The sequence below is a fragment of the Kogia breviceps genome, chromosome 10 (genome assembly GCF_026419965.1).
Source record: "Kogia breviceps isolate mKogBre1 chromosome 10, mKogBre1 haplotype 1, whole genome shotgun sequence".
NCBI classification, from domain to species: Eukaryota; Metazoa; Chordata; class Mammalia; order Artiodactyla; family Physeteridae; genus Kogia; species Kogia breviceps.
Window position 1 is genome coordinate 93725889 of NC_081319.1, and position 25309 is coordinate 93751197.

General features: G+C 42.1%; 2 protein-coding genes across 8 annotated transcripts in view; one reads left to right on the top strand and one right to left on the bottom strand.

Annotated features, from left to right (window-relative positions):
• Positions 1–499, bottom strand: part of KDM1B (lysine demethylase 1B) — a 57026-nt gene extending 56527 nt beyond the window's left edge. For 2 of the 5 annotated variants that reach the window (XM_067006703.1, XM_067006705.1), the window contains exon 1: positions 318–482. The gene's annotated coding sequence lies outside the window, so the exon portion shown is untranslated. Of the gene's footprint in view, positions 1–317 lie in introns of all 5 variants that reach the window. The other 3 variants (XM_059076770.2, XM_059076769.2, XM_067006704.1) reach the window with 3 other exon arrangements.
• Positions 36–25056, top strand: TPMT (thiopurine S-methyltransferase). Of its 3 annotated transcripts, none has more exons than XM_059076783.2 (9): positions 36–734; positions 5904–6087; positions 7347–7439; positions 11984–12116; positions 15442–15494; positions 16154–16228; positions 20558–20643; positions 23706–23750; positions 24181–25056. In XM_059076783.2, the coding sequence occupies exons 2-9, from the start codon at positions 5948–5950 to the stop codon at positions 24291–24293; spliced, it is 738 nt and encodes a 245-aa protein (XP_058932766.1). In that variant the 5' UTR covers positions 36–734; positions 5904–5947; the 3' UTR covers positions 24294–25056. The 3 variants fall into 3 exon arrangements, with proteins under 3 accessions (XP_058932766.1, XP_066862807.1, XP_058932765.1); XM_059076782.2 differs by having other exon boundaries at positions 684–887; XM_067006706.1 differs by lacking the exons at positions 23706–23750; positions 24181–25056 and adding an exon at positions 23434–23553.
• The last annotated feature ends 253 nt before the right edge of the window (positions 25057–25309 follow it).

A 25309-nucleotide genomic window follows, 5' to 3' on the forward strand; every position in this document is an offset into this window, starting at 1 on the left:
TGTACAGAAAGGAAATATTGCGGGGAGGGGGGGGTTAGGAGAAACCCGCAGCACCGCGATAAACCGGGGAACCCGGTCGCTGCAACACCCCAGCCCGGGAATTCCCCCTTCCTCAGGCTGGGATCCCCACCTCTCACCCTCTACCAATCCCGAGAAGGAGGTATAGCCCCGAGGGCACTGGTCCGCCTCCCACCCGGGCAAGGAGCGCTGCACAGGGGCAGGAGAGCGTGCACCCCGGCCAAGCTGCTTTGTGCAGAGCTGTCACCTGAAATCCGCCGCCGCCCCCACGCCCGTCCCCGGAGCCGCTTGCCCCCCACCTCAGAGCGCAGGCGAGACCTCGCGCGCCGCCCAGGGCTGCTGGCGCCTCTCCGGAGCCGCGCGCCGAGCGCACAAGACGGCAGGACCCGCGCCGCGAGCCGCAGTCCCCGCTCTGCCGCCGCCGCCACCGCTGCTTCCGCCCCTGTCACGACGTGACCCGGAGTGGGAGGAGCCGGCGAGACGAGGGAGGAGTAGGGTCCCCGCCTTCGCCTTCGCCGCGCTACTCGCCCCGCCCTGGCCATTTCCGCCGCTGAGCAAGCCGGGGAGCTTGGGGAGGGGGGCGGGGTCTGTGCGCCGCGGGAGGGGCGGGTCCGGGGGCGGGTCCAATAGCAGGGCTGAGCCTGGGGCTTATGGACTCAGCCGGTGAGGCCCGCGGCAGCGCCAGAACCAGCAGCTGACGGCGGACAGCTCACAAGGTAGGCTCCGCCGGGTGCAGAGAGGGTGCGATGACCAATGGGACGTTTGCTAGGTGTGAGTGTGTGATCGGATTCTGGAACGGGGCGTCCCAGCCATCCGCGCCCTGAAATGGGCTCAGGGAGCCGAGTGGGAACGGAGAATAACGAGATCAGGTAGTGAATGACCTTTCTGAGTCCATGGTTAAAGTGACCCCAAAGCATCGTCGGGTAATGTTGATTTTAAGAAAAGAGAAATACTTGCCGGGACAGTGAGGGGAGCTGGGGTGCTGTAAATATTGTCTTGCTCCATGGTAATTGCATAGGTTGTATGCATGTATAAAAATTCACTGAGCCATACTCTTAAAATTTGTGCACTTTAGGGAAGTTATTCTTCAATTTACCAAAATTTTAAAATAAATCTAGAGCAGAAACATGTTTTTTTGAAAAGGTGAGGAGGAAACCAGTCTTGGAAGTCCACCCAAGGGGAACTTGGGCGACCAAACTAGCACATCTGCTATTTCTGTGTATGGGCAAGAATGTGAAATTTGCCTTTCCTGATTCTTATAATTTTGCACTTTTATCTTGCTTATAGAAAGGAACTTTTTATTTCTCCAGAAAAGGATATGGACAAGTTAAGTACAGGTTGAGAAGCTATGAGAACACCTAAGAAGTGATTAAGTTATATTCATGATGTTAAGTTATAGTTCAAGTTTGTGTAAGAGGGGTGGAGTTGAACAATTCCAGGCTGCCCTGGCTCAGTGATAAAATTATGCTTCCCTTTTGTTTTAAGTAGAGAACTGTTTATGAAGGCTCAAGTTCAGGTTCCAAAGTTTCTGGCTGAATGTGGAAATGGGAAAACTGCAACTCTCTTTTGCTTTTCTGTACCCAGTACATCAGATACTTCCCTCTGACCCCTCAGAAAACCCTGAGCGTCACCTCTTGACATCGTCAGGGCCTTGCAAAAGCCATTTGTTAACAAATGTTTGCTGGGAAGTGAATTTGTGTTCCCAATTCCAAGAGAGGTGACTTCTCCTTAAATCCTAAGCACACTGAAGCTAAATTTTGCCATAAAGGGAACTTTTCCTTGAATAACTGCTTTTCCATGAATAATGATTCATGGATGAATCATTAAATTAACTCCACTAAGAATAGCCTGCTAGTGTAATCCAAACTAAATTAGTTTCACTAATGACTCAAAGGATATGTGACAACTATTGTGTTGTATCCTCCTTACATGACAAATTTCACGTTGAAAGGACAGACATTTTCCTCATACCTTCAGGAGGTAGATTTGCAGTTATGTTCACATGTCCTTTTTTCTCAGTACCCTTTGTAAAAGGGGAGAAAAAAAGGAACAAAGAATGTTGCTCATCATCCAGTTATACTAAGGGTTAAATCACAACCCCCTGCAGAGGGTGACGTATCCCAGGCGATTTAGGACTTCAGGAGGGAAAATAGGGGTGAGGCATTCTGTGTTATGTATAAATGGCCCCTAGATAGCATGCCTCAGGGAGAATTTCAATGGCCCCAGATTCTTGCATCTTCTTGTACGTAGAAATCACTAAAATCATTAACTTGAGGTATCTGTTCTTTGTGATTAGCAGTAATCTTTTACCAAGATGTATGCTAGACTACATGTTTTTCCTAGTCAAAAAAAAAATCTTATACATGTGGAACATATATATTTGGAGCAGTTCCTCAGAGGTATCTGAAAGGCTCTCTCCCAGGCTATCATCCTCAGTAAGGTCCCTGAATAAAATTGAAACTCACAACTCTTACGTTGTGTGTTTTTCTTTAGGTCAACGCCTTTGTGTGCATTTTCCCATACCAAAAAAAAAAAGCTATAGGAAAATTATTTGAAAATGCAAACTTGTGGGGTAGAGACGGGATATTGAATCCGTGCATCTACTTTTGCTTTCTCCTGAAACTCCACCAAAACAACAGCAGGATTTTTTCTAAACTAAATTTATTTATTTTATTTATTTATTTTTGGCTGCGTTGGGTCTTCGCTGCTGCCCGCGGGCTTTCTCTAGTTGCGGTGAGCGGGCTTCTCATTGCGGTGGCTTCTCTTGTTGCGGAGCACGGGCTCTAGGCGCGTGGGCTTCAGTAGTTGTGGAACTTCGGGCTCAGAAGTTGTGGCTCGCGGGCTCTAGAGCACAGGCTCGGTAGCTGTGGCGCATGGGCTTAGTTGCTCCGCGGCATCTGGGATCTTTCCGGACAAGGGCTCGAACCCGTGTCCCCTGCACTGGCAGGCTGATTCTTAACCACTGCACCACCAGGGAAGTCCCAACAGCAGGATTTTTAAAGACATAAAGGGAAGACAGAAGAGAAGATAAAAGCAATAAAAATTTGAAACCTAGAAAGCAGATGGACGTGTGATAAAGGATTTTGCAGACTGAAGAAAGCTAAATTCTAAACCAGCAATGGAGAAAGCCAATGAGTAATCCTATTTGCATTATAGAATGCCCCGATGCTCAGGCATTAGCAGCACCAGGTACCTCAGGGAGATGGAAGGGTATGGTTGAAATCAGGAGGATTGCTTGAAATTCTGGTTCCTAAAAGGCTAAGTCCCCAGATCCCTCTCCCAATTCCCTGCAACCAAGTATCTCTTCTTCACCACACCAGCAGACTTTGGGGGGTTTATTCCCTGGAGAGTGTACAGTCTTTGGACTGGGAAGATACAGTTCACAGTTGGGGATGGGAGTACCATACTGAAAATAAGGGGATTAACTGAACACAGGCAAACTGAATGCTGGGGCCCTTTCCCACTTTTATACTTTTCTCCTGTGAATATAGAACCATGGTCCCAAGGACTCAAACTTTCAAGGGGAATTTGGAAGTCCATCTATGGAAAGTCTGATGAGTCCAAAGAAAATAAAGATAATGACATCTAAGTTTCTAAATAATATCTATTCACATCATCCTACAGAGAAGCTTATAGTCAGTAAGCTGCATCCAGAAACTTAAACTTATAATCAGCTTTGATAATAAGAATTGCTAGGAATTTGAGGACAGTCACTAGTTTGAAAGATAGAAGACAAAACCAACAGAAAAAATGACTCAGTAACAGACCATGCAGATAAATAAGAGAAAATATTATATACATTCTATACATGAAATAACAACAAAATAAAATGAAAAAAGAACATCAGAAACAAAAAGGAGCTCTTGAGAATTAAAGACTTGAGAGCAGAAAAGAAAAACTAAATAGCCAGGTAGAAAGATGAAAATAAGGTGGGCTGTCAGAAAATAGGACAAAACGATGAAGAGTTGGAAAATAGAAAAAAATACGAAAAATTTAGAGCACTGGGTCAGGAGGTTCTACAACCATAAAAAGGGGTCCGAGAAAGGGAAATAGAAAAAAAGGACCAAAATCATCATCTGAATAATTCAAGAATTTTTCCATAATTGAAGGATATGAGCTTCCAGATTAAAAGAAGTCAGCCAGATGGATGAAAGTAGACCCAGGATAAGGCATAGAATTATGAAATTGCAAAAACTAAGGGGCAAAGAAAAGCTTTGAGAGAGAGAAAAATATTGGCCACATGGAAAATAATCAAGATCCAAATGTCTTTGAATTTAAGCAGTAACTCTACAAGCTAGAAGACAAGGGAATGATTTCTTCAGAATTGTGTGAGACAATGTTTTCTAACTAAGAATTCTTACCCAGCAAAACTATACATCGAGGATGGGGAATAAATAGTGTGAAGACATTTTATACATGCAGAATTGCCAAAAACCTTTTCTCCCACGCACTCTTTCTCAGAAAACTGCCGAAGGCTGTATTTTACCAAGATAAGGGTGGTAACCAAAAAAAAGGAAAATAGCCAATAAAGGAAACAGGAGACTCATCAAAAGATAAGAAGGAAGGCTCCAGGATGGTGATAAAGATCTCAGAAGGCTAGCTGTGTACCAGGAGAAGACAGCATCCAGGTCAGAAAGCTCTTCTCTGAGATGACGTCATATTGATAGGATATCTGATAACCGAAGAGATTGAGAGTGTATTGACAGGAGATTGGGAGAACTTTGAGTTGAATTAGTAATAAATATATGGAAATTTTATAAATGAAAAAGCCAGATAGTTATTAATTATAGAATAAAAAGTTGTACAGAAAAGGAAAAGTAATCATAGAATTCTATATGGCTTACCTGTGAATAGTATTTACCTAGTCATAATAATGTGAACTTGAAATGTTTAATCACGAATATGCTATATCTCTATGGAAAGGATAGGAAAAATGAGAAGGTGGTGTGTGTGTGTTGGGAAGTTGAAAGAGGAGTAAATGCTTATCTTTTCTAGATGCTTCCTAGAAATAAAAAATTAAGAAGATACAAAATAAGCATGCTATTTGAGTTATATTTTGAGTTATATTTCAAGATTCAGCTAAAAGAGTTAAAGATGTTTGTCTCTCATTGGAAATGGGGACTGCTGCTTTCATAACTCTGTTGAACTCTTTGAATTGTGTGCATTATAACATTGATTAAAAAAATAAGAAGTAAACATTAAAGGAAATTTAAAAAATTAAAGAGTGGGATGCTAGGAAAGATTCTAAGCTTACAAAAGTTATAGTGCCTGTTTTATTTTTGTCCTCTCTCTTTTTTTAAACTTAAATTCTTTTACTCTAAGATGTAATTCAATTTATTTAAAGATCTTTCCTAATGCGTATTATGAGGTATGCCTCTACCATCAGACTCACTGAAAAGTAATTTTTTGCATAACTTTTGCGTGAATATTGAAATATTTTTTTAAAAGCCATACTGCTGGGACTTCCCTGGTGGCACAGTGGTTAAGAATCCGCCTCCCCATGCAGGGGACACGGGTTCGAGCCCTGATCTGGAAGATCCCACATGCCACGGAGCAACTAAGCCCATGTGCCACAACTACTGAGCCTGTGCTCTAGAGCCCGCGAGCCACAACTACTGAAGCCCGCGTGCCTAGAGCCCGTTCTCCGCAACAAGAGAAGCCACTACAGTGAGAAGCCCGCGCACCGCAACGAAGAGTAGCCCCCGCTCGCTTCAACTAGAGAAAGCCTGCGCGCAGCCACAAAGAACCAACACAGCCAAGAATAAATAAATAAATTAAAAAATAAAATAAAAGCCGTACTGCTGAGAATAATAGGTTTTTACTTCATTTCATCAATAGAATTGAAATGCACTTAAGTGACAACCGTGCAAACATTTTCTCCTTAGGCATTGGAGACATTTGTTTCTGAGTCAAAGCTGTCTACAAAACCATGGCTAACACAAGAACAGTACTTGATGCTGAAGAGTACCCTGACACTGAGGTACAGAAAAGCCGAGTGCTAACTCTGGAAGAATGGCAAGAAAAGTGGGTGAATCACAAAATTGCATTTCACCAAGAACGAGGACATCAGTAAGAAATGTTTACGTTTCTTTATATCACATGTTGGTCTATAACAGAAATGCTCTATCAGAAGCTGACTTTGGAAATAGAAATAATATAGATACCCATTATTTGATTTTTTTTTTTTTTTTTTTTTTTTTTTTTGCGGTACGCGGGCCTCTCACTGTTGTGGCCCCTCCCGTTGCGGAGCACAGGCTCTGGACGCGCAGGCGCAGCGGCCATGGCTCACGGGCCCAGCCGCTCCGCGGCATGTGGGATCCTCCCGGACCGGGGCACGAACCCGCGTCCCCTGCATCGGCAGGCGGACTCCCAACCACTGCGCCACCAGGGAAGCCCCCGTTATTTGATTTTAAGATGCACATTTTTGGTTTTTCACATTGGAGCATCTCTGAAATCAGGATGCACCTGTGTGTGGCATGTCATAGTTGAATTGGCAGTGATATTTCTTCCCACGGAGTATAAATAATGGCGTGACTTACAGTTGATGACATCTTGGATTTATGAAATATGTCTTTTTTTAATCCCCTATAACATTTATTTGTTGGGCATACATGTTTATACGTATGCAGATGCTCAAGTTATATTAATGCTGGCATCTCTTTCTACTGAAAAGTGGTGGTGTTCTGACTTTGCTTTCCAATAGCATGTGTTCAGATGTTAAAGTATTATCTATATGGTGGAAGAAGAGAAGGTGAGAGAAATTAATAAGTGAGCTGAATGCTAAGCAATGTAATAGTAGTAGTAGTAGTGGGCTTCGAAGCAGCAGCAATAAAGATGGGTCATTGCTGAGTAAAGTGGTCGTGACAGATGTTCCTTCTTCCAGGCAGCCACCTTGACTGCCCAGGGGACATCATTATTATTATTACATTTGCACACTAAGTAATAGTTAGGGTATCATCCTAGAACCATTGTATGAGTTATCTCTGTCATGTAGCTGGCCTTAGAAGACACACACACACACATATACATTTTCAAAACATATCAACCAAGGAAAAAATAATTTTGTATGTTTAATTACTAATCAGGAAAGCCCCGGGTTTGAGTCACATTAACTGCTCGCCAGTTACCTGACTGAGCAAGTTGCTTAACCTTCCTGTTTCTTCATGTATAAACTGGAGATTTTCATGAATAATGTTACCTACTTCATAAAGTTGTTGGGAAATATTAAGTGAGGTGATACAAGAAATGTACTTAGCATTGTAAAATTGTAGTCCTTTCCTCTGTGTCTTGGGCTAATTAAAACAAATAATTTTTTTTTTTCTCCCCAGGCTATTAAAGAAGCATTTGGATACTTTTCTTAAAGGCGAGAAAGAACTGAGAGTATTTTTTCCTCTTTGTGGAAAAGCAGTTGAGATGAAATGGTATGAGTGGATAAGCATCAACGTACTTCCTTGTCTTGATGATAAACACTTTGGGTGAATAATAGGATGTAAGTTTAAAAAATTCCATTCTCAGGAAATGCGCAGGGATTCTATATTTTTAGTAGACTAATACTGATGGGTTCATAGAGGTAACACTCTCAAACAGGAAGACAGTGCAGAAACAGAGGGGAGAACTAGTCTTTCTGTATTGAGTTTCTAAGCAAAAGAATTAGTCTACAACCAAAGTGGTGGGGGAGGCCGAGGATGGGACCAGCCTTCCCTCTTAAATTTCCTTCATCTTTTTGCGTGGTTTAGTTTTTGTAGGTGGTTTTGGAATGTAACTAAGTTAATTTTAGGTATTTTAAATAGAGGTGGACAGAAAAGCCCAAAATGAATTACAGCTTTTTGGCAAAACCGTGTATAGTCCACAGTTCAACTCAACTCTCCCATCCCTTTACGAACACATAGGAGGTTTTGTTTTCATGAATCATTGCTAATAAAACCAGTGATAGAGACAGTATTTCTAGGGCTTACCTGGTGGTGCAGTGGTTGAGAGTCCGTCTGCCGATGCAAGGGACATGGGTTCGTGCCCCGGTCCGGGAGGATCCCACATGCCGCGGAGCGGCTGGGCCTGTGAGCCATGGCCGCTGAGCCTGCGCGTCCGGAGCCTGTGCTCCGCAACGGGAGAGGTCACAACAGTGAGAAGCCCGCATCCTGCAAAAAAAAAAAAGAATTTCTTGTTAGTAATTCTCTATGAAGAGAATTCACTTTAATTCACAAGCCACTGTCACTATGGGTTACCCTAAAGTCACAAACCTGGCAATCGTTTCCTATACAGAATTTGTTGTAATGATAATTTACAGACGCTATCGTACATGCCAAGACATAAGCTTCTATAAGCTTGGACGTTGGGAACTTCGATCGTCAAGCAGGAAAAAAAAATATATATATATATATGAAAATAATTAGTAAATGAAAAATGTATTAACTTAAAAATGCTCTCTTCCCTACATAAATACAGGTGGGCAAACTACAGAACATGTGTGCATTGGGAGTGGATTTCTGAGCGGGGATGGTGGCATTTTTGCAGCCAGCCCCCTGCTCCCTCAACTTGTAGCTGAGAGCATTTGTGAGTGGCCGCTGTGGCTTAAGATTCTAGGGTGGCCACGAAATTGAGAACATTATATCCTAACCAACTCACTGAACCAGAAGAAAGAATTACTTCGCAAACTACCTGCAAGGAAAACATTAACTCTATGAGCAGATTGTCTTAGTGCTGTGTCATAAGTGCTAACAACCTAGTTCTAGCAGAGGCTTTGAGACAAGGTTAGAAAATGGTGTGATGAAACAGCCGATTAAATGTGATTGTTGAAGATCTAGGGTCTAAAGTTCTTTGTAATAAAAATGCCAGAACTAAGCTACTGTAATTGTATAAAAGTTATTATATTAGAGGATTTTTCACTTATGTAACAAATTTGTGTATTAAGGTCTATACGGATATCAGATGTGAGTAGATAAACTATGAGCTGAAGCCCCAAAGCATTAACATAAAATGTTTAAGACATTTCCTTAGGTTTTGGTTTTCTTTTAGGACAATATATTCCAGTATAATCCAGTCTATGCCAGTCTATAGTAGGCTCTGGTTCATTTTTCCATATGTTGAGTAGAAGTAAAAATCGATGCAGCTGGTTTGGGTAACTTTTTTGTTTATAACTGCAAAAAATGTATGGAGAACTAAAAAAATATTCCATGTATGTTAACTTACAAATTTCCCAGGAAATGTGAAAGACAGGTTATTAATATGTATGTTTTAGAAATATAAACAGTTCATGTTCTGACCACATTGAAAGTGTGTCCTCTTGTGTAGGGAATAGATACCATCAGTTCTGCTATTGTTCAATTGTTTTGAAAATGCTGATTGCATTCTAACTCCACTGATACATTAAGGAACAATTTGAGCATGGTTTGAATTTCACATCTGCTTATACGTAATTTTGTCTGCAAGAAACATGAGGTGAAAGCAGATAACAACACCCAACTCTACTAAACCGTGTATAAATAGACAAAATGCACCCATGCACAAACCTCAACTATCTCCCAGATACCTCAGTTCACCTCGATGTGCTGTGAGCCACTTGCTCCCATCCACAGCCAGTGCTGGAACTTTCCATGTCTGCCAATAATCCCCCTTCCATTACTTTACAATAACTTGAAAGCTGCAGCCCTTCCAGCGCCTACAAGTCTACAAATAAACTTCAGGTCTCTCTCAAGGTAAAGTGCCATGTTGTAGTATTTATATATTTTGTAACCATTTGACATGTAAAACTGTGCCACCATGTCTATTAGGTTCTTGTCTTTTTCCTTTTTAGTGTGGCACTAAGTTTTTTTTTTCTTAAGTACTATTTAATCCATTTTATTTCTAAATACTGTTTAATTGCATATTATTGAGAAAATCCTGATTCACAGAGATGAGTTATGGCAAATGTGCAGCAGCTTTTTCTTAAAAAAAAACCTTTTTAAAAATTAAGGTATAATTGACATACAACATTATGTTAGTTTTAGGTATACAACATAATGATTTGATTTTTTTTTTTTTTTTTTTTTTTTTTTTTGCGGTATGCGGGCCTCTCACTGTTGTGGCCTCTCCCGTTGCGGAGCACAGGCTCCGAACGCGCAGGCCTAGCGGCCATGGCTCACGGGCTTAGTTGCTCCGCGGCATGTGGGATCTTCCCGGACCAGGGCACGAACCCGTGTCTCCTGCATCGGCAGGCGGATTCTCAACCACTGCGCCACCAGGGAAGCCCGATTTTTTTTTTTTTTTTTTTTTTTTGCTGTACGCGGGCCTCTCACCGTCGTGACCTCTCCCGTTGCGGAGCACAGGCTCCGGACGCACAGGCCCAGCAGCCATGGCATGTGGGATCCTCCCGGACCGGGGCACGAACCCGTATCCCCTGCATCAGCAGGCGGACCCTCAACCACTGCGCCACCAAGGAAGCCCCTGATTTGATATTTGTATGTACATATATTGCAGAATGATCACCCCAATAAATCTAGTTAATCAATACATGGTTACAGAACTACATAGTGTTCTGTGTGATAAGAACTTTTAAAATCTACTCTCTTAGCAACTTTCAAATATGCAATGCAATGCTACCAACTATAGTTACCATGTTGTACATTAGATCCCCATGACTTATTTATTTTATAACTGAAAATTTGTACCTTTTGACTTCCTTCACCCATTTCACCCATTGCTCACCCCCAGCCTCTGGCAACTACCAGTCTGGTCTCTTTATCTATGAGCTTGTTTCTGGTTTTTTGTTTTCTTTTGATTCCACATATAAGTGAGATTATAAGCTGTTTGTCTGTGTCTGACTCATTTCACTTAGCATAATGCCCTCAGAGTCCATCCATGTTGTCATAAATGGCAAGATTTCAATTGTTTATGGCTGAATATACTCCGTTAGGACAAAGTTGTTTAATGTGTACTCCAACCCCCATTTTCCCCATGAGCCTCATGATTTTTTTTTTTTTTTTTTTTTTTTGCGTTACGCGGGCCTCGCGCTGCTGTGGCCTCTCCCGTTGCGGAGCACAGGCTCCGGACGCGCAGGCTCAGCGGCCACGGCTCACGGGCCCAGCCGCTCCGCGGCACGTGGGATCTTCCCGGGCCGGGGCACGAACCCTTGTCCCCTGCATCGGCAGGCGGACTCTCGACCACTGCGCCACCAGGGAAGCCCAGCCTCGTGATTTTTACTGCATGATTTTGCATGGTGCGTGATTTTTAAAAATGCATATGTTGCATAACTGACATGTGTTTATTTAATGTAACATAAAATCAATACTGTACCTGGATATTTGTGCCACTAGTGCTGTTTTCTTTGAAGTCCAAGATCCCAAGACTGAATTCTGTAATTATAAAGCTTACCAGAAAAATACTGGTAAGCTTTTGCATATGGTAATCGAATAAATTTCTGGATAGGGTTTAGTGTGAGTGGAAATTATAAGATTATTATAGAAATGGATGATAATGTTCTAGAGCCGAGTGCTCCAGTACAGTATCTACCAGCCCCATGTGGCTGTTTAAGTCACAGGAGCCACATCTCAAGGGCTCAATAGCCTATGTGGTTAGTGGCTGCTGGATTGGACAACAAAGGTATAGATTTTTCCATCAGCACTGAAAGTTTTAATGGACAGAACTGATTTAGAGAACTTGAAAGCATATCTAATTCATAGGATGCTTTTAAATCAGAAACTCTTCCAATCAAGTTCATTTGTAGTAAATCAACATGTTAAGGTATTATTTTCCAAACTTTTAAAATTTTCCTAAGGTCATATAAATCAGTCTTTCAGAATTCCATATAGCATAAGGTTTGAGAATATATAGATCCACTTTCTGTTACCTACATGTTCTGTGAAACGTTGTGAGTCTGAATTCAAATAAATCCCTTAAAATTAAGGAAAATGTATGCTTATTGGTATATATCCTTTTACTTAGTACTGTATTTGAAATAAAAATATAAGTGTAATTGTATGATTTTATGCAGGTTTGCAGACCGAGGACACAGTGTAGTTGGCGTGGAAATCAGTGAACTTGGGATACGGGAATTTTTTATGGAGCAGAATCTTTCTTACTCAGAAGAACAAATTATGGAAATTCCTGGAGCCAAAGTATTCAAGGTGTGTTTTGATTTTGGTAAATAGTTATTTCCATACCTCCAGAAGAAAGTTTTTATCAGCATGAGTAAGTGAGGATACGATACAAGTGTCAGATGACCCCACTTTATCGCCAGATTCACCTGGATATTATATAGTGTAAGGAGTGTAAAAAGATAGACAGTAGCTAGGTGTGAACAAATATATATAAAAGCCAAGGTCAAAGCTTATTTGTCGTGTTTTTGGTTTGGGTTTGTTTGATTTTTAATTTATGAACAGGTGTTTCTGAGAACCTGTCTTGTGCCACACCCCGCATAAGACACTGAAGAGATGAAAACACAGCCCCTGCCCTAAAGAATCACTTAGCTTAGGAGAGAAGAGAAACAGAGGAGGCTGTTTGGCATACATGGAGCTAAGTGTAATGACACAGGGTATTAAGGGAACAGAGAGGACTGTTTCCTAACCCAGCCTGGGGGAGCTTCCTGAAGTGTGGTGACAGACAGGGCTAGGACAGGCAGAGAGTCAGGTCCTCCAGTCCAGATGTCCTGTAAAGCTGGTACCTGAACGTGACACAGCCAGATTTTCTTTCGTGACCAACCACCCTTGTGGCCTCAAGGGAAGTGAGTCTGAAGGACAGTAGCCTCCTGGCAAAGAGAGCAGATAGGAGGTTGTGAGCAGTGGTCCAGGAAAGAGATCCTGAAGGGCTGCACCGGGAGAGTGACGGGGCACTTAGAGGAACAGATTGATTAAAACGATGTTTAGGGTGTCCCACTGGGAGGATTTAGTGATTAATTGAGTGGGAATCCAGGGGGTGGTGAGTTCACATTTCCAGCTCAGATGAGTGGTTGGATGGCAGAGAATAAAGGAGAAGCAAGTTGAAGGGCAGAGAAAATTGAGTTTTGTTCTGGAGATGAGTTTACAAGACCTGTGGCGTGACAAAGGGGTAAGTGGCCAACATCTCTGACGCATGCGCCAAGCATTTGGGATAGATTTGGGAGCTGTCCTCCTCCTGTGACCAGAGTGATCCGGTGGAACTGCTTCGCTAGCTTGGGGTAATAATGTGGCAATAAACAGAAACCACCCAAATGAAAACAAGCAGAGGCTGTCAATTCAGGGGGAGTCGCCAGCTGCATTTGTCAGAGGCTCAAAGCCTGGCAGGGAGCTGGGAAAGCTTTCTAGAGGAAAATGCGAAGGCTTCTGGCGCTGTTGGCTAACTAGAAGCGGCATCCCTTGTGATTGGTTTGGATTTGATTTAGAGCTAGAAGAGAGGAGTAGGGGTGGGGGGGGGAGGTGTAAAAATCAGGGAGGCTGGCAGTCATTGACCACGTCCTGCAAGGCTGTGGTTAGGCTTCCCTGGCTAGTTGCTGCAGGGGTTACGGGCCCAAAAGCTCTCTTACCGCATGGTGTCTGGCCACCATCTGACTGTACATTTGGTCTCTCGCAAAGCACTCTCTTTTCTAAATATTGAAATTAATTGCTCAGATCACTAGAAACTTGATAGGACTTTATTTTACAGCTTCCTCCCACTCCATTCTTAGATCATCTAAGAATTCCTGTTTGCTCAGTCCAGAGAGGCTAGTCCTCTTCCAGACCCCTTGGAGCGGTGGTTCTCAGCCCCGGTGGCACATTTGAAATTATCTGTGGATCTTTTCAAATTCCTAGTGCCAAGGCCTTCCCTCCAGCTAATTCAGTCAGAACCTCTAGAGATGGGGCCTGGCATCAGGTCTGCGTAAAGCTCCTAGGTGACTCCAGTCTGCAGCCAAAGTTAAGATTCACGGGCTGTTCTCCCTGCCTCCAGGCCCCTTCGTCTCAGGGCTGACCCCCACTGTGCTTCTAGACTGGTCTTCAAAGACCCGCCCACCTCTGTTGCACCTTATTTCAGAATAAAATCCAACGTTTTCACATCCTGAAGTACATCTCCTACCCTGCTCCTCCCCCCACCTCCCAGACTTCTCACCTCCCACACCCGTGATGTCAGCAGATGCTTCCAGCCAGCTCTTCGGCCACCTTTTGTTCCTCCTTTCCTGGTGCAGTGAGTTCTCTGCTCTGTCCCCACAGTTCTGGGCACACAACCAAACAGTACAGCCCATTCTGTACCGTGATGGTTCTTTGTTCCCACACCTCTCTGCTCCACCAGGCTGTCCTCACTGGGGTCAGAGACTGTCAAATTCACTGCAGTATCTAGAACTTGGGCTGGTCCTGTCTACAAGGTGCTCAGGAAATAAGTGCTCATCAGTCAGTGAAAGAAAGAGAGGACACTGGGAAGTCAATACAACTGCGCTTTTCATGAGTAACTTTTTAAATGTCTGCCCTTTCTCTCTCAGTCTGCCTGGTAATTGATTGACATGTATACTTGTCATTAGGGGGTCAAAATATTAGGATTTTGCTAAAGTAAACGTTGCTAAAATATAACAAGCTCCAAAATGAGTAATAGTTAACTGATCTTCAGGATTAACCAATCTGATTTTCCTTTTTGAGTTGATCCCAAAGAACCCCGTACAGGTTTTTAATTTTAAAAAGTCCCATTAAAAATTATTTTCAGTAAAATCGTATTTTATTTTCAGTTAAAAAAATATTTGCATAGGTTGCTAAGTGCAGGAAGTGAGGGGGGAAAGATGGAGAGGAATTCACCAAAATGATTAAAATCACTGTGTTCAGAGGGTGGCATGCAGGTTTTTTCTTTAAATAAATTCTCTGCAGCATGTTCCATATTTATTTCAAAATTAAAAAAATAAAAATTTATTTTTTTTAGGGCTTCCCTGGTGGCGCAGTGGTTGAGAGTCCGCCTGCCGATGCAGGGGACACGGGTTCGTGCCCCGGTCCGGGAAGATCCCACATGCCATGGAGCGGCTAGGCCGCTCAGCCATGGCCGCTGAGCCTGCATGTTGGAGCCTGTGCTCCGCAATGGGAGAGGCCACAACAGTGAGAGGCCCGTGTACCGAAAAAAAAAAAATTATTTTTTTTATAGATTAGTGTTTTTTTAAAATATGTTATTTATTTATTTGGCTGCATCGGGTCTTAGTTGAGGCATGCAGGATCTTTAGTTGCAGCACGTGAACTCTTCGTTGCGGCATGTGGGATCTAGTTCCCTGACCAAGGATCGAACCCTGGCCCCCTGCACTGGGAGCATGGAGTCTTAGCCACTGGACCACCAGGGAAATCCCCCCAAAATAAAAATTTTAAGTAAGATATCTAAAAAAATTCTATGTTGTGAAATTATGTTCTTTATGTTTAATTACACGTTCTTTCTCTACCACCCATGCGCTGCTTTGCCCCTCTTTTTTTCCCCTTGACCATTCAAGTACCTCCTAATTAAGTGGAATTTTTTTGCATGACTTTTTCTTTGCAGAGTTCTTCAGGGAACATCTCATTGTACTGTTGCAGTCTTTTTGATCTTCCCAGGTAGGACTGATGTCTACATCTGCACTTTTAAAAACTTGAGTGTTTGCTAGGCAATGCTGGGGTGGGCTGAGGGTCTTTTTATCACTCCCATCCCCTTGCAGTAGCACCCATGAAGCACTGATTTGAGTCTCTGTTCTGCGGTTATTTTTAACTGCAGACTGTATATCTGAACACTTGATATCTTTGCTCTTGGGTAGCTGCTAAGCTCTGGAAAAATTATTATGACCCTAGGAAGGTAGGGAAAAGGAGGGGAGAGCAAGAAAGTGTCTTCCACCTCACACCCGTGTCTGTAACAGAAACGCATTTCAGGGTGTGGATGGAGGTGAGAGCTCATCTCCTAAAAGTCCCTGATACCTGTTCCAGGGGCTGGGAGGAGAGTTTTCTCAAACTGTCCCTTGTTCCTCCTTTGTGCCCCCAAGTCCAAGCTGCTGCCACCAGCTCCTAGAACTAGGAGGAGATGGACAGCTACACACACACACACACACACACACACACACACACACACACCAGCACATCCCTAGAGACTCTGAGGAAAAGCAGATGTGAGATCCCAGTTCCTTAACAGCTGGTGAGGTTCTGACATGTGCCATGGGGAACACTGTCTTGTTAAAGATTTTATTTTTCTTACATCAATTTTTTTATCTTTTTCTTTCTGGTAGAGCAAATATTGGCAAATTTGACAGAGTTTGGGATAGAGGAGCATTAGTCGCTATTAATCCAGGTGATCGCAAACGGTGAGTGATTTGGCTCCTTTATTTATGCTGTTTTTTCCCCCTTTTTTACCCTCCTTAATTTAGCATATTGTACTTTTTCTGGTTTCCAGAAGATTACTAGACTTCTACTAGTTTGAAATAGCTTACTGTATTTGGAATTAGAAGACCTATATCCAATAGCATCTTGGTCTAAAAAGTATAGGATTTGGCCACAGGGACATGGATGCAAGGCTTGTGGCTCTGTCACTTCTAAGCTGTGTTGCCCTGGTCAAAGAATTCAACTTCTCTATGCCTTAGTTTACTCCTCTGCAAAACTGTAATTTTCCTACTAATAATAACACCCTCACCACCTCCACTGAGAGTACCAGGTAATACTTGTTCGGCCCTTGCCACGTGCCAGGCTTTCTTAAAATACCTTATGTGAAACAACACAGTTTATCCACCAAGCAACCCTATGAGGTATTACACTATCATTATTCCCATTTTACAGATGAGGAAACTAAGGTCAAAGAGGTTAAGTTACTTGTCCAAAGTGCGGCAGCAAGTACGTGACAGAATTGAGATGAAAACCCAAGGACTTTGGCTTTAAAGTCACGCCCATGACTAGGCCCCCTCACACGGTTGTTGTGGGAATGGAAAGAAATGACACGTGTAACAAGTACAGTGTTGACCCTAAATGACTCTTTAAATATTAGCTGCTATTATATTAGAGCTTTTGGTCTAGATATTTTGGGTGACCATTCTTTGGTACCTGGTCTTATTAGAAAATAAAATTAAAATATGAGAAAGTATACTGAGTAAAATGTGACCCCTCCTGTGTACTTTCCAACCCAAATATCATTCACAGACTTACTTGGGTGTAACACATGAATACTGAATTACTTAGTTGTATGGAGGCAGACTCAACATATCAGCGAAATGAAATTTCTCTTTTTAAAAATGAATTGTTTGGGATTTCCCTGGCAGTCCAGTGGTTAAGACTCCGAGCTTCCATGGCAGGGGGCACAGGGGGTTCAATACCTGGTTAGGGAACTACGATCCCGCATGCTGCATGCGGGCCAAAAAAAAAAGAATTGTTTAGTGAGTAAGCCTTGTTGCCAACCCTAATCTTATTTTAATTAGACATTGCCACATCCTCTTTTTTTTTTTTTGCTTCTTAAAGATTTAATTTTATTTATTTTTGGCTGCACTGGGTCTTCGTTGCTGCTCAAGGGCTTTCTCTAGTTGCAGCGAGCAGGGGCTACTCTGTTGTAGTGCGCGGGCTTCTCCTTGCAGTGGCTTCTCTTGTTGTGGTGCATGAGCTCTAGAGCTCAGCCTCAGTAGTTGTGGTGCACGGGCTTAGCTGCTCCGCGGCACGTGGGATCCTCCCGGACCGGGGCTCGAACCCGTGTCCCCTGCATCGGCAGGCGGACCCTCAACCACTGCGCCACCAGGGAAGTCCCACATCCTCTTAATATATATTTTCCTCTGATGATAATTCATACTCCTTTTCCCCTTTTCTTTCTGACACCGTTCCTCCTTTCTCACCTTTTCTTTCTGACACCGTTCCTCCTTTCTCTCTTCTCTGGGACCCTCACCTTCCTCATGCCTAGAAGTCGTCATTCCTGGAGGGACCGTCCTCAGCGAGGCTGTGCCGTCCTCTCTCCTGTACTTGCTCCTTCAAAGATTGCTTCAGTTCTCCTATTACTTTCGTTCTGGTATTCAATAAATACGCATTCAGTTCCTACTATGTCTAAATACATATGATGTTGGGGAAATAACTGAACAAGTCGCACATGGTTTGGGCCCTTATTGTTTCTGTATTTCCAGCTCTATTCTTTCTCCCAAACACCCACATCCCATATCCAGTGTCTGCTCGGCATTTCCCGTGTGACATCAGGGTCTGTCATCGACTCAAAAGTATCACCTGTGACTTCTGCGTCTCCATAAAACACCACATTTATACACTGAACTCAGTTCTGCTGAGTGTCTGAGATTGTAGGTGTTCCCCGCTCTTTAAGATTGTCCACCCTCTTCCTCGAGCTTAGTCTCTCTGCAGGCTTTGGCTGAGTCGCTCAGATCCACAAGGCAGTGGGGAGCAAACCCGAAATCACAAAGCTCACTCTACAGACAGTGCACCTTGTGTTCAGTTATTGCTCCACCATCTGGCTTAATTTTTATAGATAATGATATAATCTAGCATAATAATAAATATAAATATATATAAAATGTTAGCACATAGTAGGAGCTTAATAAATATTTGTTGAGTAAATGAGTGAAAACAAACCTGACTCAAAGCAAGGAAAATATACTGTTTCCCACCAGCCACCGTCGCCTCCTCTGTCCTAGAAATAAAGGCCATCTAAGTGGCCTCTGAACTGTTTAGTTCATGGTAAGAAAGAGTCTTGAGGGCCCTCCAGAGCTCTTGGAGAATCTAGTTCTAGTTTGGTCACAGACTCCTGTCTCCCTGGTCCCCCCTCTTTCCTCCCTTTCCAGGCGTGTGTGTGTGTGTGTGTGTGTGTGTGTGTGTGTGTGTGTGTGTGTGTGTCTTGTCACAGCCCCAAGAATGCCTTGGCCTTTGTTTCCAGAATAACTGCTTATTTGGAGCCATTAGGAAGAGAAATGACTTTATCTTAGCATTTATGGTACTTAATGCTTTTTCCCAGTCCCACCATCAGTACGGGGTGTCTCCTGCTGAGATTCCACATGGGCGAGAACTGATGTGGTTTCTGCTGTGACTCTCAGGTTTCTTGCCTACCATCAATCATACCTCTCATTTTTCTCAATTTTTTGAGACTGGCTGAGAGAGAAAGTCCGCATTCCGAGAGGAAGGACGCCTGTGAGTCCTCTGAAACCCTGCCAAACCTGTTTGACTGATCACTTCGGTTGGGACAGCAAGTCCCCTCTTTCTTAAGAACAAGAATCCAAAGTTAAAAAGTAAAGGTTTCTGCTCAGAAGTTTGCTTAGGTCTGGTTCTTTCACTTGCAAGGAAGAGTGACGCCAGCTCAAGTTTTAAGGGAGTTTATGTTGGGGATGGTAGCGGAATAAGCTACCGACCCGAGCATTCACCACGTACCAGGCAGTGTCCTAAGCACTTTATGTGTGGGCACTCATTGAAGTCTCACAAGCACCTGTGAGTTGGTTTTATCCCCATTTTACAGACAAGGAAACTGAGGCACAGAGGGGTTAAGACTTTGTCAAGCTTACATAGCCCGTAAGCGGAGGGGCTGGACTTTGAGCTTGGGGACCTTGCAGAGTCCGTACCCCTAACCCCCACGCAGGACAGCCTCCCTGATTTCGCCCAGGGCTCTGGACAGGGATGGCAGCACAGCCGGGCCCCATGGAAAGAGCCAAGGCTCCTCACTCAGAGCTGTGCAGCTCGTCCACCTCTGTCTGTCTGTCTGTCAGTCTCTCATGGCCTCTTACCTCCCTGTGCGTGCCTCCTCTGCCCTCCTACCTCAGCACTCAGCTTCCTCTGCTCCAGCCTCCACCCAGCACAGAAACTCCAGCGTTTGGTCCAACGACCACAGCGAACTACCAGCTCCTCTTTGGATCTCTTAACTCAGTTTCCCAGCGGAGTCATCTGATTGGTCCAACTCGTCATTCTGTACGAGACCCAGGCCTGGCTCCTGGTCTGTCTGCTGATGGGCCCTGTTAGGGCAGGTCCCCACCCTGAACCCATCAGACACGGCTGGGAAGTGGCGTCACCTGCTCCTCAGGACACCTGCTCCAAAGGATAGTTGCCGTAGCACTCAGGGTTTATGCCACCCTTGCAGAACTGTAATGTCATGGTACCTTGAATTTTGGCCTGTTTATTAGTCTTATCTCTCTCCAAGTAAAGAGAGGAAAGGGACTGTGTTTTGTACCTCTTACCCGTGCCCCCAGTGACGACCCCGTCATCCAGGATATTTGTTAAACTGCAGCAAACCTACTGACTCGGTCTTGGGATGAATGAAGCTCGAGCATCTCTTCTTCCAGCAGGTGCCCAGGTAATCTTGTTACCAGCCTGGTCTGGGAACCACTGCCCCAAAGCTGGCAGTGCTTCGGGAAATATACGTTCAAAGCTGAGGGGCCTCCGGGGACCACATCACATTGGAAGGAGCCTCTGTTCTGCTTAATTTGACATCTTCTGGTCTGATGGGCTCCGGAACCAGGCCTCCTTTGGATTCCCATCCTTCGCTATTTCCCAGCTTAGGCCGGTAACATCATTTGCTGAGCCTATTTCTAGCTTTTTAGAATGAGAATCTACTTTGTGTGATTTTTTAGGAGAGTTAAACTCAGTAATAGAGATGAAAGGAAAAGCTGGCTTCCCTCCCTGCCTCTCGTTCTTTGTAAAGAAATGTAACACATGCCTTTTAATGTTCTTTTCAGCTATGCAGATATAATGTTGTCCCTAACAAGAACTGGGTTTCAGTACCTCTTGTCTGTTTTTTCTTACGATCCAACTAAACATGCAGGTAAAGTTTCTTGTTCTTTTTCCAGTTGCCTTGTGTCGTGATTTAATTCTATGACGTGGATAGCATTATTTTCTCCTAATTTATCTCACGTGAGGCACACTGCTCATATACATGCAGTCTGTGTCATCCATGGTGGTGGGGATGGCATGTATTGGGCTCATGCCTACAGATACATCCTCATAGGAGGATGGGGTGAGACGTGGACGTGGGAGGTAGGGGAGTGCAGGAAAATGTCTAAATTATTGCTGTTTTTAATTTCTGGAACTTTATAATTTATTGCATTTTAAAATAACTGTATTTGTTTTGAATGTGTAAAAGGGATGTTTTCTTCTGGATTCATTTAAATGTGTTTGAACATTAAAACCTGACCTTTTTTTTTTTAACATCTTTATTGGAGTATAATTGCTTTACAATGGCGTGTTAGTTTCTGCTTTATAACAAAGTGAATCAGCTATACATATACATATATCCCCATATCTCCTCCCTACCCCACCCCTCTAGGTGGACACAAAGCACCGAGCTGATCTCCCTGTGCTATGCGGCTGCTTCCCACTAGCTATCTAATTTACATCTGGTAGTGTATATGTGTCCACGCCACTCTCTCACCTCGTCCGAGCTTACCCTTCCCCCTCCCCGTGTCCTCAAGTCCATTCTCTACGTCTGTGTCTTTATTCCTGTCCTGCCCCTAGGTTCTTCAGAACCATTTTCTTTTAGATTCCATATATATGTGTTAGCACACAATATTTGTTTTTCTCTTTCTGACTTATTTCACTCTGTATGACAGTCTCTAGGTCCATCCATCTCACTACAAATAACTCAGTTTTGTTTCTTTTTATGGCTGAGTAATATTCCATTGTATATATGTGCCACATCTTCTTTATCCATTCATCTGTCGATGGACACTTAGGTTGCTTCCATGTCCTGGCTATTGTAAATAGAGCTGCACTGAACGTTGTGGTACATGACTCTTTTAGAATTATGGTTTTCTCAGGGTATATGCCCAGTAGTAGGATTGCAGGGTCATATGGTAGTTCTATTTTTAGTTTTTTAAGGAACCTCCATACTGTTCTCCATAGTGGCTGCATCAGTTTACATTCCCACCAACAGTGCAAGAGGGTTCCCTTTTCTCCACACCCTCACCAGCATTTATTGTTTGTAGATTTTTTGATGATGGCCATTCATTCTGACTGGTGTGAGATGATATCTCATTGTGGTTTTGATGTGCATTTCTCTAATGATTAATGATGTGGAGCATTCTTTCATGTGTTTGTTGGCAATCTGTATATCTTCTTTGGAGAAATGTCTACTTAGGTCTTCTGCCCATTTTTGGATTGAGTTGTTTGTTTTTTTGATATTGAGCTGCCTGAGCTGCTTGTAAATTTTGGAGATTAATCCTTTGTCAGTTGCTTCATTTGCAAATGTTTTCTCCCATTCTGAGGGTTGTCTATTTGTCTTATTTATGGTTTCCTTTGCTATGCAAAAGCTTTTAAGTTTCATTAGGTCCCATTTGTTGATTTTTGTTTTTATTTCCATTTCTCTAGGAAGTGGGTCAAAAAGGATCTTGCTGTGATTTATGTCACAGAGTGTTCTGCCCATGTTTTCCTCTAAGAGTTTTATAGTGTCTGGCCTTACATTTAGGTCTTTAATCCATTTTGAGTTTATTCTTGTGTATGGTGTTAGGGAGTGTTCTAATTTCATTCTTTTACATGTAGCTGTCCAGTTTTCCCAGCACCACTTATTGAAGAGGCTGTCTTTTCTCCATTGTATATTCTTGCCTCCTTTATTAAAAATAAGGTGACCATATGTGCATGGGTTTATCTCTGGGCTTTCTATCCTGTTCCATTGATCTGTATTTCTGTTTCTGTGCCAGTACCATACTGTCTTGATTACTGTAGCTTTGTAGTGTAGTCTGAAGTCAGGGAGCCTGATTCCTCCAGCTCTGTTTTTCTTTCTCAAGATTGTTTTGGCTGTTCGGGGTCTTTTGTGTTCCCATACAAATTGTGAAATTTTTTGTTCTAGTTCTGTGAAAAATGCCAGTGGTAGTTTGATAGGGATTGCATTGAATCTGTAGATTGCTTTGGGTAGTAGAGTCATTTTCACAATGTTGATTCTTCCAATCCAAGAACATGGTATATCTCTCCATCTATTTGTATCATCTTTAATTTCTTTCATCAGTGTCTTATAGTTTTCTGCATACAGGTCTTTTGTCTCCTTAAGTAGGTTTGTTCTTAGGTATTTTATTCTTTTTGTTGCAAAGCCTGATCTTTAAGTCGCGGCTTTTCAGGAAGAAGTGAAAACGAAGTACATAGACTTTTAATTTGTAAAAATACCCTATTTGATTTTTAATTGAGCTTTTTTTAAAAAGTGCTTTGTTTTATAAATATCTGTGTTAGTATTTTTTTTCTGTTTGAATAAGTCAGATCTTAAAAACTCATTAAAAGATGAGACCTAGTGTCCATAATTAAGTTCTGGGACAATCAGATGGAAATAGAAAATAAGGAAAACAGATGTCAGCTCTGTGAATGTGATGTAAGTTCCCTTCCTGAACAGTAGGCCTAAGGAAGAGCCTGTAGGAAGAAGATAGAACAGGACTTGTCTGGGGTGGAGGCTAAGAATTCCCTTCTAGGAAGGGGCAGAAGCTGTTTCTTCTAAAGTAAATGGCCCACAGAAAAGTGGGCAGAGTTTGTAGAATGAGAGTAAGTGCAGGAGTGGTAGAAAATCTATACCATGGAAGCAGGAAGCCCCAAGGGAATTTGTTCATGAACTCCACTCTGATTTTCCTGTTCCCAGGTTCCAAGGCTGACTCAGCCATCTCATGTAAGCTGGAGATGGGCATCTAACATTACCAGTCCCCTCAGTAAGCCAGTCTTTTGTATCAGATGTGCAAAAGAAGAAGCAGAAGAACCTGTCACATCCTCACCTATTTGGATAATTGAGTTATGTATGGAATGTGTATACCAAGTTCATTAGAAATTAGCTGAGAAGTGGGCCCTGAGAATTTGTTTCTCTTTACAATTAGATCTATTAGAATTTATTCTTCACCATGTTTCTCTTTTACTTAGGTCCACCATTTTACATTCCAGATGCTGAAATTAAAACATTGTTTGGTAAGTTACAGACATGTGCTGCAACTTTTGAAATAAAGTCAACAGTTAACTGTTTTGAGCGATTAGCAAACTGTTACTATCTAGAAATATATAAAATTTAAAAGTCAGAAGCCATTTAATTGGAGACTATTATATCCAAAAAAGCAACCCATCTCTGTAATAGGACTTTTTAGCTAAATGGTATGCTTATGTTCAAGACATCTGAATTCTTCTAGAGAGATGGTATGTTTATTTTAGTTCTTAGGAGTTATTAGTGATAATAACAATTCAGAGTTCAGAAAATTTACCCTTAATATTTATTTCCCCGTGTTCGTTAAAAAGAAAGAAAAGATATTCAGTACACACTCTTTCAAAAATCATCTGATATGTTTTTAGAACTGGTTGCATTCTTCATAAAGTTTTAACTTGTCACACTTTCTTTTTGTTTCAGGTTCAGTGTGTGATATTCATTGTCTGGAGAAGGTTGATGCTTTTGAAGAACGACATAAAAGTTGGGGAATTGACTACATTATTGAAAAGTTATACCTATTTATAGAAAAGTAAATGAGATGTAAATAGATGCAAGTAATATCAACATGTTTTTGAGCAATTGAAAATTGTCCTAAGGCATGAAAATATAATAGATGACTTTTGGAAAAAAATCCTTCACAAATCACATCACAGATCTTTGCTCAAAAATGCTTATAACTTTTTAGGAAAAAAAAACACGTACTTTGGAAAAGAGAGTGTGATTGGGGGGAGAAAGATTATACCTGTGTGTCTTACTTACAGATTGAAAGAATATTTTACAATCAGCATGTATTACTTGTATAATTAAAGAATGAAAGAGAAATATAATGCATATAACTTAAATATAATAGAAACATTGGCATTCTTCATGAAATTTAGAACCATTGAGTAAATGTAACACTTTAATGGGGTCCAAGGTAAATGATAGTGGTCTAAGACATTACATAAACATTAATTTTTACTATAAACCCTCATATTGTACTCAATCCTATCACTCCTTTTCACATTTTTTCTCCTTATATAATTTTATGTGTGACAGAATGAAGTAATAAACTTTTAAATTAATGAAATTAACCAATCTATATGGAAAAAATATTTTTCCCAAACTGTAAAAAGAAATTATTTTTAAAAGTTGTTTTCTGTGTTTGGCAGTTTTTTGTTTCTCATCATTTAATCTTGTTTAAATGATAAAGTCTTACAAAGTGCAGTGTACTTAGGGCTGGATTCATGTCTGTTCATTATGAAAGTTTAGATTCAAAACTTTTCAGTTTTTCATTAAAAATCACATTTTGATAAATCAGACATTTCTCTCTTACTGCACTACCTAGTATTTAAGTGATTTAGATTGTTTAGCTCATGTTAATAGGATGGTGTGTATTATAAAAATTATTTCATTGTGTGTTGATGAAAATTTCAGAAACTGAAATCTCCAGCTTCTCATTTTCAGCCATATATCTCCAGTTCATTTTTCTGTGTGTGCTCAAAACCTTCGCGCCTGCACCACTCTCCCCTCCCCACAAAATCCCTCACCCCTGAAGCCAAGCACGTGG

Bases quoted from the DNA above. Each gene is read 5' to 3' on its own strand.
- TPMT (XM_059076783.2), top strand. From the start codon at position 5,948: ATGGCTAACACAAGAACAGTACTTGATGCTGAAGAGTACCCTGACACT. The intron at 16,229-20,557 runs GTGAGTGATTTG...TGTTCTTTTCAG, and splicing joins AATCCAGGTGATCGCAAACG to CTATGCAGATATAATGTTGT. The intron at 23,751-24,180 runs GTAAGTTACAGA...TTTTTGTTTCAG, and splicing joins TGAAATTAAAACATTGTTTG to GTTCAGTGTGTGATATTCAT.